The sequence below is a fragment of the Hypanus sabinus genome, chromosome 16 (genome assembly GCF_030144855.1).
Source record: "Hypanus sabinus isolate sHypSab1 chromosome 16, sHypSab1.hap1, whole genome shotgun sequence".
NCBI lineage: Eukaryota > Metazoa > Chordata > Chondrichthyes > Myliobatiformes > Dasyatidae > Hypanus > Hypanus sabinus.
In genome coordinates, this window is record NC_082721.1 from 61,232,208 (window position 1) to 61,245,069 (window position 12,862).

The 12,862-nt window shown below is 41.1% G+C and overlaps 1 protein-coding gene across 3 annotated transcripts in view; it reads left to right on the forward strand.

Annotated features, from left to right (window-relative positions):
• Nucleotides 1-12,862, forward strand: part of LOC132406356 (zinc finger SWIM domain-containing protein 5-like) — a 103,138-nt gene that overhangs the window by 70,811 nt on the left and 19,465 nt on the right. For 2 of the 3 annotated variants that reach the window (XM_059991907.1, XM_059991909.1), the window contains 5 exons: nt 1,583-1,771; nt 4,988-5,149; nt 7,128-7,274; nt 7,968-8,105; nt 10,312-10,572. In XM_059991907.1, the coding sequence (XP_059847890.1) occupies nt 1,583-1,771; nt 4,988-5,149; nt 7,128-7,274; nt 7,968-8,105; nt 10,312-10,572 (897 nt within the window). The remainder of the gene's footprint in view (nt 1-1,582; nt 1,772-4,987; nt 5,150-7,127; nt 7,275-7,967; nt 8,106-10,311; nt 10,573-12,862) is intronic. The other variant, XM_059991908.1, reaches the window with a different exon arrangement.

Here is a 12,862-nt window from a genome sequence, read left to right on the forward strand (position 1 = left end):
ACATAAGTGCCCTGTTTTCCAGGTGTGGCAGGGCTAGGTGAGTGACAAGATTCTATGGCATCTGTTGTAGAGCAGTAATCTGTTCCTGCATTTAGGCTAATTGTGTTGGAGCTGATGTAAGGTTGAATCAGCCTGTTTGGCTGAGATTGAACGGTGTAATAGAGCCCTGCATTCTTGTGCTTTGCGTACTTCAGTGTCTCAATATCAAGGACTGAGCTTGTGTTGAGTGTGACTGAGGACTGAGCCTGGAAATTCCCCTATTACATGGTCATCAACTATGTAAAAAGCAAGTGAATGAAGCTTAAGCAACTTAAACATAAAGAACTATTGATGTTTTGCGTCAGTGGCATTTTGTCTGTGCAAAGATGATGACTAGCTTTGTTTTGAATTAACAATCTGGAGTTGATACACAAAGCCAGCTGAAATTGGTACTGCTTCAGATCTCTGGCTATGCTAACTACAGTCAAGCCACAGCTTTCTCAGACAATTCAATCTCTAACACCACAAAGGAGTGCTATTGAAGTTTTTTTGTAATGAGCATGATTGAAGTATTCTTGAACTGCTGCAGTCCAGAATTCGGTTAAATGTGTTAGGGAGAGAAGTGTGAAGATGTTCCATCTCACACCACTTTCAGATTTGTTTTGTGCTGTTAGAATGGAAAATCTCTCCATTACTCTTTCAAAAAGTGTGTCATAGGAAAATGTGCACATAAGTTTAGTTTAGTTACTATAGCTTGTTTGAATTTCTTTTTGATGTCAATAAACAGCTGAGAAAACCAGGTCAAGTTCAAGTTCATTGTCATTCAACCATGTACATGTATGCTGCCAAATGAATCAATGTTCCTCTGGACCAATGTGCACAAGACAGTACATATTGCACTGTGTACTTACAGTACCTAGAGTCTATTCATATGCAGATAACTAAACTGGATTTGCGATAACTCACACATGCCAGACATTAATGCTACAAAAAATTAACAAATAATGAAATGTATTCTAAAGGTTGACATTTAGCACAAGGTGAATTTACGATACAAGTTTAAAAAGTGTAACATTACTGGTGTTTCATAACTGATGAGGCCTAGGTGGCTGTGAGACTTCCGACTGGGGGGTGGGGGAAGAAGCTGTTTCCCATCCTAACGGTCCTTGTTGTAATGCCACAGTACCTCCTGCCTGATGGTAGGGGTCAAAGAGATTCTGGAGTGAATGGGATAGATCCTTGACAATGCCAAGAGCCCTGCATATGCAGGAAGAGAGACTCCTGATGATCCCCTCAGCAATCCTTGCAGTTCCTTGTAGGCTCTTGCAGACTGATGCCTTGCAATTCCTGTACCAGATGGTGTCTTGAACAGACAGTGATGCACCTGATTAGGACACTCTTAATGGTGGTCCTGTAAAATGTGGTTAGAATGGTTTGAAGAGCCTTGCTCACCTCAGTCTCTTCAGTTAAGTTCCAGGGCACCACAGATTCCCCCCAAGGTAACATGGTGAACTTGCCCTATTGTTTACAGAGCAACATTAAAGAGGTTTGAAGTTTATTTTGGTCAGTTTATTTAATTGCCCATTTCTCCCTCTTCCCTCAGGTGCTCTCTGGGTATGTGTAGTACTAAATCCTCATTGTAAGCAGGAGGAGAAAGCTGGCTGGGTTGAGCTTCTCAAGAAATGGAACAACATGGACGTCTGCCCACAAGAAGATGGTAACTATGGCAATCATATCAACGAAATACCTAGTATCACAGCTGGCATACAGCACAACTCAAATCGAAACCAAGGTATTTAGCATGTTGTATTGGAAATTTCCAAAAAAATATCACAAACATGTTTATTGCAATTTTCTATTCATCTTTTGAATTATAGCAATAATTGGAAAAAAGTGGCTTTTGCCATTCTACTCTCTTTGAAATCTTGTTTTGTTCACACATAGAACTTTTGCGTCATAAAATGTTCCTTCTTGAGTCGTTTAGTTAGGTCTTGCTTCACCTTTAAGGCGATCAAATATTCCTCAGTACTGACTGCAATTACAGGGTGTATATATGTGTAACAGAGGAGTTGTTGTTGGAATAGCTGTGCTCGATAGCCATGCTTTCCAAGATTTACTTCGGATCAAGAACCAAAGTCTCCTTTACCACCTCAAAGTCCTTTGTTTTACATTTTTAGTTTATGTAGGCATCTATCAAATGGTTAGAGGAGATGCTTTGCCACATTTAATCATTAACCTGGGTTGTGTAGGTTTCCCTGTGACAGCTCACCTCCAATTATTTTAAATTATTGATTCTGCTTTCTAGTGCTTGAACTTCAGAGTAAGGTTGTCTTCATTGATTCAAGGTTTAAGACAGCATTGGGACTCAACTGGCTTCAAAGTTCAAAGTAAATCTATTATCAACCTGTATGTTACCATATACTGCCCTGAGATTCATTTATTGCAGGCATTTGCAGAAAAAATTTGAAATACTATAGAGTATTTTTGAAAAGTTATATATAAACCAAGGTGCCAAACAGCCAATGTGCAAAAGAAAACAAACCATACGCATAAATAATACTGAGTACGTGAGTTGTGGAGTCCTTGAAAGTGAGTCTGTTGGTTGTGGAATCAGTTCAGAGTTGAAGTGAGTTAGTTATCCATGCTGGTTCTGGAGCCTGATACTTATTGGGGAATAACTGTACCTGAACTTATGGTGTAGGACCTGAGGCTGCCCTACCTCCTGTCCAATGGCATTAGTGATCTATTTAATTGATCTATCTAAGGCATTGAATTGTTTTTTAAATTTGCTAATATAAATCACATGAACAATAAATAAATGTAGGGTGTACAGTTTTTCAAATGTAAAGATGGGTTTCATTGAATATTATGGACAGATATGGTATATTAAACAATCTGAGAGCAGTTAAGCTTTTTAAAAAAAAAACACATGGTTTGTTAATAATTTAGATTCAAGGGCTACTAACTTCAGTGGTAGTAGGAGAAATAACTATTCACCTGGTATAGGATCAGAAGTTAGGCATGCACTGGGAACATGGCCACAGAATTAGGTCATTAGGCCCAAAAATTTTGCTCCACTATTCCATGCCTCTCAACCTCATCCTCCTGTCTTTCCCTGTAACCCTGACACCCTTACTAATCAAGAACCTGTCAATCTGTTTTAAATATGACTAGACCTCCACACCTGTTGGTGTCAATGAATTCCATTGATTCAAATTTCTCTTCATCTCTATTCTAAGGGAATGTCCTTCTATTCTGAGGCCATGCCCTATTGTTCTTGTATTACCTCTCTATTAGAAACATCTTTTCTATGTCCACTCTGTCTAGGCTTTGTAATATTTGATATGCTTCAATATCATCTCCCAATATTCTTCTAAAATGCAGTGAGTACAGGTGAGGAGTCATCAAATACTTCTTGAATGTTAACCTTTTCATTCCTGGGATCATTCTCATGAACGTCCTCTTAACCCTCTCCAATGCCAACATATCCTTTGGCACCTGGTGAGTAATGATTCATGGGGCAAAATGCCTTTTTCCATTGAGTTTCATTCCTGTACAGCCATTCAGGTATTGAGTTTACTTTGTATTGGAAGTCTAGTGACATTCACATCTTCTGAAACTTATTTGTGTCAAGAAATGTTAGAATGGGGGCTGTCTTAGATCAATCTGTCAATGAAAACTTCATAGCACAAAAAAAAGGCACTTTAAGGTCCAAGCAGCAGCAACAGGCTCTTCATTTAAAGATAATCTGTGCTCAAAGTTGTTTGAACTTTGCTACCACTTTCTCTTAATGATAGTTTAAAGTTCAAAGTAACTTGATTCAGTGGCTGTGGATGGTTGTAATTGCTAAACACAATAAAAATGCAGTTATTCTGCTGTGTCGAAACCTGCTTGATTGATATTGTGGAATGATATCCAGTTAAGGTGGTTTTGTGAAACTGCTTGCTACCCTCCCACCTTGGCTTGGTTAGGCTCGGTGTGCTGGAAATACTACCTGCCATTTGCAGGTTTGTACAGGCCATATGTGGGAACTGTACTGCCTCCACACATTGTCAGCATGCAAAACAGTTATCTTGTCATACTCAGCAGCCTGAAGTCTCTCATCCGACCAGCAGTTTGACTTGCCAACAAAGTGGCTCTTCAGCACAGGACCCGACTGAACAAGTTAGTGTTTACGTATTTATGAATCACTTACAGGAGTGGCAGGCCACAGGTTAGCATCTACTAAATATTTCAATGTCTTCCCAGGTTACAAATTCAATTTGGGAACGTCAGGTTCTCAGTTAGGAACTGGAACTCCTCCTCGAAACCAATTTCTAAGCAGAATGTAAATCTAACCCCTTTACCTATGTTAATAGGTGGCTTTAAATAGCTTTTTAAAATTTTGGTTTGCTTCTCCATCATTCTAAAAGTAAATAAGGTACTAACTTGTCTCACAATCTCCTTTTTGGCCCAAGTAATTGTCAGCTAAGGTGGCTTCTGCAAGGTTATTTCAGTTCTGAGTGAAATAACAGTAATAAACTGCTACGTTTGCTGTGCTATTAGCCATTTGGTATTGGAATGGCAGAGGGAAACAAAACATAAGCCTCACGCTCATCATCAACAATTGCAGTGAGTTCTTGGTTATTAACTGAGAGAATCCTGGGCTACACTCTGCTATTTTGCCGTCGTGGGCCTCATTGGTACATGAACCACTGGAACAACCAGCCTTTGCCCCATATGAAATCAGTTAACAAAGCAGAATTTGGATTAAAGCTGCAATTTAAAGGTAAACTTGATTTCATAATGGAGAAGGGAAAAGGAATGTAAATAATATAGATTTTTACTTGTGTAAGTGAAGGAAGTAAGAAAGAGTCAATTCAATTCAATCAGGTTTAATATCAGTATACACTGCAGTAGGATGTAAATCCCGTTTCTGTTCATCTTTTGGAACTGAGAATTTTTAGTTGTGTGTTGTATCCATTTGGGAGGTTGAAATTCCATACTGAACTGCATGCTTCTCTCATAGTTGGATCGCGGAGAACTGTTTTTGTGCGTGCAATAGAAGCCTGTGGCCTGGACTGGAAAGACTGTCATTTGCGCAGAATTATCAGCAGTGACAATTATACCAACCAGTGGCATGATGGGGACCGATCACTGTTTGATTCCCAGGGACGGCCTCTTTGGCTGGGTATGTATGGCATCTTTGTAAACCAAAAAAATTGTTTACCAGTTGCTCTTTGGATTTGTCCAATAACAGTTGCACTGGAAGAGCAGTTAATCAACTAAAGATGTTCAATACCAAGATCAGGTAAATAAAGACAGTTAACTTAAGTGCCTTATTGTTCCAAAAGGAATTAACTTCTCAAAGAAATCTTGGCTGACCCTTTCTTTAAGAGAATATGATATAGCTATGGATCATTTGTGTAACAGTCATTTAAACAAATTTAAAAAATAAATATTGAACACAAGTTGTAGACTCAACATGAACAGTCAGCTACTGTTTTAACATTGGCTGAGGTGAATGTTTGATGCATGTGCATGTATATTAGATTTACTGTAAAATGTTATTGCTATGACTTTTACACTCTCTCCTGAATCTCTCAATTTGTTGTATCTAATGCTGTTGTTGCAGTCTTTTAAATTCCGAACTACCCCATTGTGACTTGGTTCTATCAGATATAGGAGCAGAATTCAGCCATTTGTCCCATCAAGTCTGCTCTGCCATTCCATCACAGCTGATTTATTATCCCACCTTAACACCATTCTCCTCACAACTTTTGATGCCCTGTCTAATCAAGAAGTTGTGAACCCCTGCTGTAAATGTACCCAACAACTTGGCCTCCATTGCCAGCTGTGGGGGGGTTTGTCCATTGTCATTGATGAAGACCTCAACACCACTAATGATGATGGTGTCAAGACTAGCGCTTAATTTGGATTTAAGTGAGGGAGAGTTGCGCAGCGTCAGCCTCACTCTCTCTTCCCAACTCCCATCTGGATCCAGTGGCAAGACAAAAGTCGAGACAGCTGGAGATGGGCCTAGGTGCAGTGGATGAGCAGGACATCTTATGTGTCTTGACGTGCTCTGTGTTCCACAGCGCTTGCAGAGACCACCTTGACTGTTGGACTTTCCATTGATCTCATCTGCTCAATCTGCCAGAGTCTGTTTTCACATGCTGGGATAGACAACTCTCTATCTCAGAGGGTTTGAGACTCGTCGGCTACCCTCAACTGGTTTAGCTGGCTTGTCAAAGCCATTGCCAGGGGTGTAGCCGCTGTCGCATGCAAACAGTTACAGGGAGCCACAGGTGAGAGCTGTGCCAGGTGGGGACCAAAGGTAGTCAAGCAGCCTGAAAAGAACGTGACATATTCCCCCACCACAGGTGCTATCCCTCCCTGACACCACATACACCCCATTGCCAGCTGTGGTATACCACCTTCTAGCTAATTCCTCCTAACCTCTGTTCAAAAAGGAGATCCTTCTATCCTGTGCCCTCTAGTCCAAGACTCCCCCACTGTAGGAAACACCCTTTTCATATCTGCTGTGTCTAGGCCTTGTAATATTTGATTGGTTTCAATAACATCGTTACAAATTCCAGCGAGAAAATGCCAAGAGCTATCAAATGCGCCTGTGTTACTTTCACTCCTGGGGTAATTGTGAACTTCCTTTGGACCCTCCTAAACTGCCAACACATCTTTTAGATGAGGGCCCAAATATGCTCTCAGTACTCCAAATGAAGTCTGACCAATGCCTTAAAACCTCTCCATTAGATCCTTAAACATTACTGTCCTGGTCAACCAGGGTTCCTAATACTGATTGTAGTAATTAAGTGGGATGCTGATTTCACATTGCCTTCCATTTTCTAGTAGTAAGGTCTTTCAACTTGGGTTAGTAGTTCATCTTTTGACATTATAGTTTTTGTGCCTGCATGATGGTAATTTTATCTCCATGAGAGAGATTGCAGATCACAGCTGAGTTCTGTTTCAGAAGCAAGTAGGGTTGGGAAGCTTCCATTGCTTGGCAGAAATTGATTTATTTCATCTTGCATACTTCGTGTTGCAACATCTTTTTTTCATTCCTTTCCTGATGTTTATGTAATATTTGACTTTGTATTATAAATAATTTTGAAATGTTTTAAATTCCATTGCTGAAAACCTTAATTCTACAGAGCATGTACCAACTGCTTGTGCCAGAGTAGATGCACTGAGGTCACATGGATATCCCAGAGAATCTCTTCGCCTGGCTGTTGCAATTGTCAATACTGTCCGGTTACAGAAAAGACGCCAGTTAGAAACATACAAACACCAGAAGAAAGGTAAGGGGATCACAAGATGGATCAGAGAAAGGGTTGTGAGCTAACAAATGAGTACCAAGAGAACCTTAGGTGGCTGCAAAATTATTACGTTTGAATGTTAAATCAAAGTCAAAATTGAGGGCATTGCAACCCTACATATTGAAAAAGCATTTATTTCTGAATTGACACCACCAAATTGTGTTGTGTCACTGAAAGAAAATGAGTAATCTTGTGTGCACATGCATACATACCATCTAATTGGGAAGTAGTAATGTGCTTTATAAATTACTTTAGAAGCTGCAATAAACAGCTGGTTTGATAAGTAGTCTACTTTCAACAAGCATCATGAACTTTGTCACACACAAAATGCTCTGTAGGTTAGGCAGCTTCTATGGAGAGGAGGCCCCCCTTTTTTTTCCTTTGGTTCACTCTCTCCCATAAGATTTCTCCAGTCCTGCCAGCTTGTATTCCTACCCTTCCATCCCACCACCTTATTCTGTCTTTCACCTTCCCTTTCAGTCCTAATGAAGGGTCTCTGCCTGGAATGCTGACTGTTTATTTACCCTCCATAGGTAGCTCCTGACCTCCTGAATTCGTCCACCATTTAGTGCATGTTCCTCCGGATTTCCAGCATTTGCAGAGTATCTTGTGTTTATGGAATATGCAGGGCTGCATGCAAAAGAATATTTTAACATTTCCTTTACTCTTATTCAGAGCTATTACAGAAAGGGGTAACCACCATTGCAAATCAGGAAGGTTGGGTCGGGCATCCTCTTGATCCGATTGGGTGTCTATGCAGAACATTGCTCGAGGCTTGCAAGATGGATGATGAGAGCTCAGTGTTATTCACAGGTAAATACTCCAGTCTTTTCAGAGTTAAAGTTGTGAGTTTTGTTCATAAACCATAAGATCATAAGTTTATAGGTACAGAATTAGGCCATTTGGCCAATTGAGTCTGCTCTATCATTCCTTTAGCGGCTGATTTATTATCTCTCTCAACCCAGTTCTCTTGTCTTCTCACTGTAACTTTTGATGCCCAAACTGATCAAGACCCCATCAACCTCCGTTTTACATACACCAATAATTTAGCCTCCACAGTTGTCCATAGCAATGAATTACAGAGATTCACCACCCTCTGGCTAAAGAAATGCCTCTTTGTCTTCGTTCTAAATGGAAGTCCTTGTATTCTGAGGATGTACCCTCTGGTCCTAGACTCTCCACCCCCCCCCCCCCCCGTAGTAAATATCCTCTCCATATCCACTCTATCACTCTATCTAAGCCTTTCAGTATTTGATAGGTTTCAATGAGATCCCCTCTCATCTTTCTAAACTCCAGTAAGTACCAGCCCAGAGCTGTCAAACACTCCAAAACTGTTAACCCTTTCACTCCTGGGTTTATTTGCATGAACCTCCTCTGGACCACCTTTGGTGTCAGCACATCCTTAGATAAGGGGCCCAAAACTGCTCTCAAAAACCTGTACAGTTATCTGCTTGAAGCAAGGCAATAAATGGGATGCCACAAGTAGCCTAGTTAGAGGATGTGTTTCGATGCTGGTGAACAAATATAAATCTTGTTCTGTGCTGTATCCATGCTATGCAAGGATAGGACCAATTGTCATATGAGGGGCACCTACAGATGTGTTTTCTTGTCAGATGATTCCCAAAAGGAGAGGGAAAGGTGGGTGTTGCTCTTCCAACCAACTGAGACTGCACAAGACCTAGGGAATGGAAAGTTGGCAGTAAGTTATATTTTAAGTAATTTAAGACTGATCAAGTAGTTCCTCCATGTTGCAGCTACATCTTTCTTTATCTTTTAGTTATTAGCAGTCATATAAATTTCTTTGCAGCTTATTAATGGAACAGACTCGGGTTTAATATCGCTGACAATATGTAGTGAAATTTGTTTTATGGCAGCAGTGCAGTGCAAATAGACAAAGTTGATTGGATGATCTGGAGTTTATCTTGTAGTGAATGAAAGGTCTGTTCAAGACTGGGATATGAGCTGTGCTTGAGATTGGTTTGTGTTCTTAGGCTTTTGTACCTTCCGCCTAAGAAACGGAGGGAGAGTGACCAGGGTGGGAGGAGTCCTTGATTGTATTGGCTATGATACTGAGACAGGGATGTGTAGACTGAACCGGAGGGAAGGTGGCTGATTTGGGTGTTGAGGTTAGCTGTCTTCGCAATGGTCTGCAATGCCTTGTGTCTTGGGCAGAGTAGTTGCAATACCAAGCTGTAGACTATTGAAGCTTTGAGGAATCAGGAATATAAGGATCAAACAAGAAAACAGTGCTTGAGAGAAAGAACTCTGATCTATTCATATATTAAAGCTTCTTGGAAGAGTGCAGTGGTTGTGAGCAAATGTATTGATCAAGTGGGGCTTCTCCATTCTGACATATTTCCTACTGGAAAGGATTCGTGTAAGTAATTTGGATGTGAAATTTTTTAGCAGGAAAAGCCCAAGTCAGTTTGCTAAATATAAGATGTTTAGAAATCTGCACAGACCTCAAATTTGTTAGCTTTTAGGGGGTATGTATACCCACCCTTGCTCTTGTGTCATGTGTCTGTGCTCACATCCTTTAAGTACTTAATGAGGTGTTGCTGTATATTTGGTTAGAGATGCCTCACTGTCCACTCTGTGCACAGTTTTGTTTTAAAGATTAGTTTTATTTCTCACCTATGCATCAAAAGACAGTGAACTATGTCATTTGTTGGATTGTGTTGAGGGCAGCCTGCAAATGTTGCCACTGTTGCAGCACCAGGAGTAGCATGCCAGCAACTCATTAACCCAAATCCCTATGTCTCTGGAGCGTGGGAAGAAACCAAAGCGCCCAGAGAATATTCACAAGGTCATAGGGAGACGTGCAAGCTCCTTACAGATGCTGTGGAATTGAACCCCAATATTCCAGCTTTTGCTGCACTACTTATTGTGCTGCTCCCAACAATCTTTATTGTATTTATGTGAATGCCTTCTCCCTCTACTTTCAATCAAGCGCATAAGTGATTGTTAAATTTTCTAACAGTAACTAAACTGGCCAAGTATGACGTTTTGTTGTTCCCAGATTCGATAAATGATATTCGCAAGCCGATCTATCAGCACTTTCCAGTTCCAGGCAGCAGCAACACCGGGGAGTCTTATTATGCACTTGCACTTGAAGTGGCACTAATAGGATTAGGGCAGCAGCGGCTAATGCCAGAAGGTCTGTATGCTCAGGACAAAGTGTGTCGGAATGAAGAACAGCTTGTATCGATGCTGTCACAAATGGAATTTGACGAACGGCTCGTTCAAGTATTGCGAAAACAAGCTGTCTTATTACTGGAAGGTAAAAAAGATTTAAAGATATTTATTACTACTTTATCAATATCTGCTCTTACCCCATCCTCTCCCCACCCTACCGGTGATAGGGTTCCTCTTGTCCTCACATACCACCCCACCAGCCTGTGCGTCCAGCACATAATTCTCAGAAACTTCTGTCGCCTCCAATGAGATCCCACCACCAAGCACATCTTTCCCTCTTCTCCCCCCCACCCCCACTTTCTACTTTCTCTGGGGATTGGTCCCTATGTGACTCCCTTGTCCATTCATCCCTCCCCACTGATCTCCCCTCCTGGCATTTATCTTTGCAAGCAGAACAAGTGCTACACCTGCGCCTACACCACCTCCCTCACTGCCATTCAGGACCCTAAACAGTCCTTCCAGGTGAGATGACATTTCACCTGTAAGTCTGTTGGGGCCATCTACTGTGTCTGGTGCTCCCGGTGTGAGACCCAACATAAATTGAGAGACTGCTTCACCGAGCATCTACACTCCATTTGCCAGAACAAGCGGACACCCATTTTAATTCCACTTCTGCTCCCAATCTGATATGGCCATCTGTGGCTGCCTTCTCGTGATGAGGCCACACTGAAGTTGGAGGAACACCTTATATTTTGTTTGGGTAGCTTCCAACCTGATAGCATGAGCATCAATTTCTCAAACTACTGGTAATGCTCCCTGCCCACCCTCTTACCTTCGTCATTTCCCATTTCATTTTCCCTCCCTGCCTGACCATCACCCTCCTCTGGTGCTCCTCCCCCCACCCCCACCTTCTTTCTTCCGTGGCCTTCTGTCTCTTTCATTAATCAACTTCCTAGCTCTTTACTTCATCCCTCCCCTGTCAGGTTTCACTTATCACCTGATGTTTTCCATAGATGCTGCCTGGCCTACTAGGTTCCACCAGAACTGTGCGTGTTGCTTGGATTTCCGGCATCTGCAGATTTTCTCTTGTTTGTCATTCAATTCACCTCAGACCAGTTTCATTTTATTTACTTCCTGTTCTTAAAAAAAAAACACCAACAACTTTGAAGATAACTAATTGCATGAATAATCTTGGAGAGGGGGATGTTTTTCCAGAAGGTGGTTATAGGTGGGTTGTGTTTTTTGTGCGATTTGAGTCCCTGTGATATGTCGTCTTTACACTCTGTGTCAAGTGGAGATTTGGAGCCTTCACCACTCTCCATATGAAATTGGAGTTGGTGGATATGGGTCAAGTTGTAGGAGAATCTGTTGGCTCAGAATTTCCATTGCATAGCAAAAGCTCACTGAAGAGTTAACCTTTTAAAAAACCGCACTTTCTGCTCTCCACAAAGGTCAATGTGGTTGCTTGGTGCAATAGAACTTGCATGCACTTGCATATGCTCTCCTGCATTTTCATCGTGTGATTCAATTTGTATGCATTATTTGGCCTTAATTTTGTTTTGCTAGATGTTAGATCAAATCTTCATCTGACCTCTACCCTGTGTGCAGTTTTGTAAAGCGCTCTCTACTAGCGATGTGCAGTTGAATAAGGAGAAAACACCCTCAGTACTGGAGGATAATTGTCTGTGACCTTTCTGGCTACTTGATTTGGTTCTAGAGCTACACAAAAAATGTCTCGGCAAATAAAACAAATCTGAAATCCATATTGTCAGCATCAGGAGCGTACAGTGTCTTAAAGTATTCAGCCCCCACAACTGTTTTCACATTTTACTGTCTCAGTTTCTAAGTTGAAAATGTATCGAAGTAGGATGTTTTTGAAGTAATCTACAAAGCAGTGTGCATCATTTCAAATCAAAATAAAAATTCTGAAATCTGTCAAGTTACAAAAAATTAAAAATCAAAATTGAGCCGGGAAGTGTTCATGCCCTTTGTAACTAGATTAACTTTCCTCAGATGCAATACTGTATATTACCTTACCATCTCACCCAATTTGATGTAGAAAATTGGAGGATCACCTGAATAAATACCCCTCACTGTAAGGTCCAATAGTGTTGTAGATTATCAACAGACCAAATCAAAATGAAGACAATAGAGCTTTCAAGGCAAATCAGGGAAATGATACTAGTGCTGCACAAATCTGGGGAATGGTAAAGACCAGCTTGAAAGTACTGAATGTACCAGAGCTCAGTGCAGTCCATTGTGAATAAGTGGAGAAAAATATGAATCCACAGCCACACCACCTAGGTCAGTCTGCCTCTCTAAACTTAGTTGCCGGAGAAGAATGGCACTTATAAGAGAGGCTATGGTGATGCCAACAGTCACCCTGAGGGAGCTGCAGAAGTCAGTGGCTGCAACTGGAGATGAAGTTCATGGCT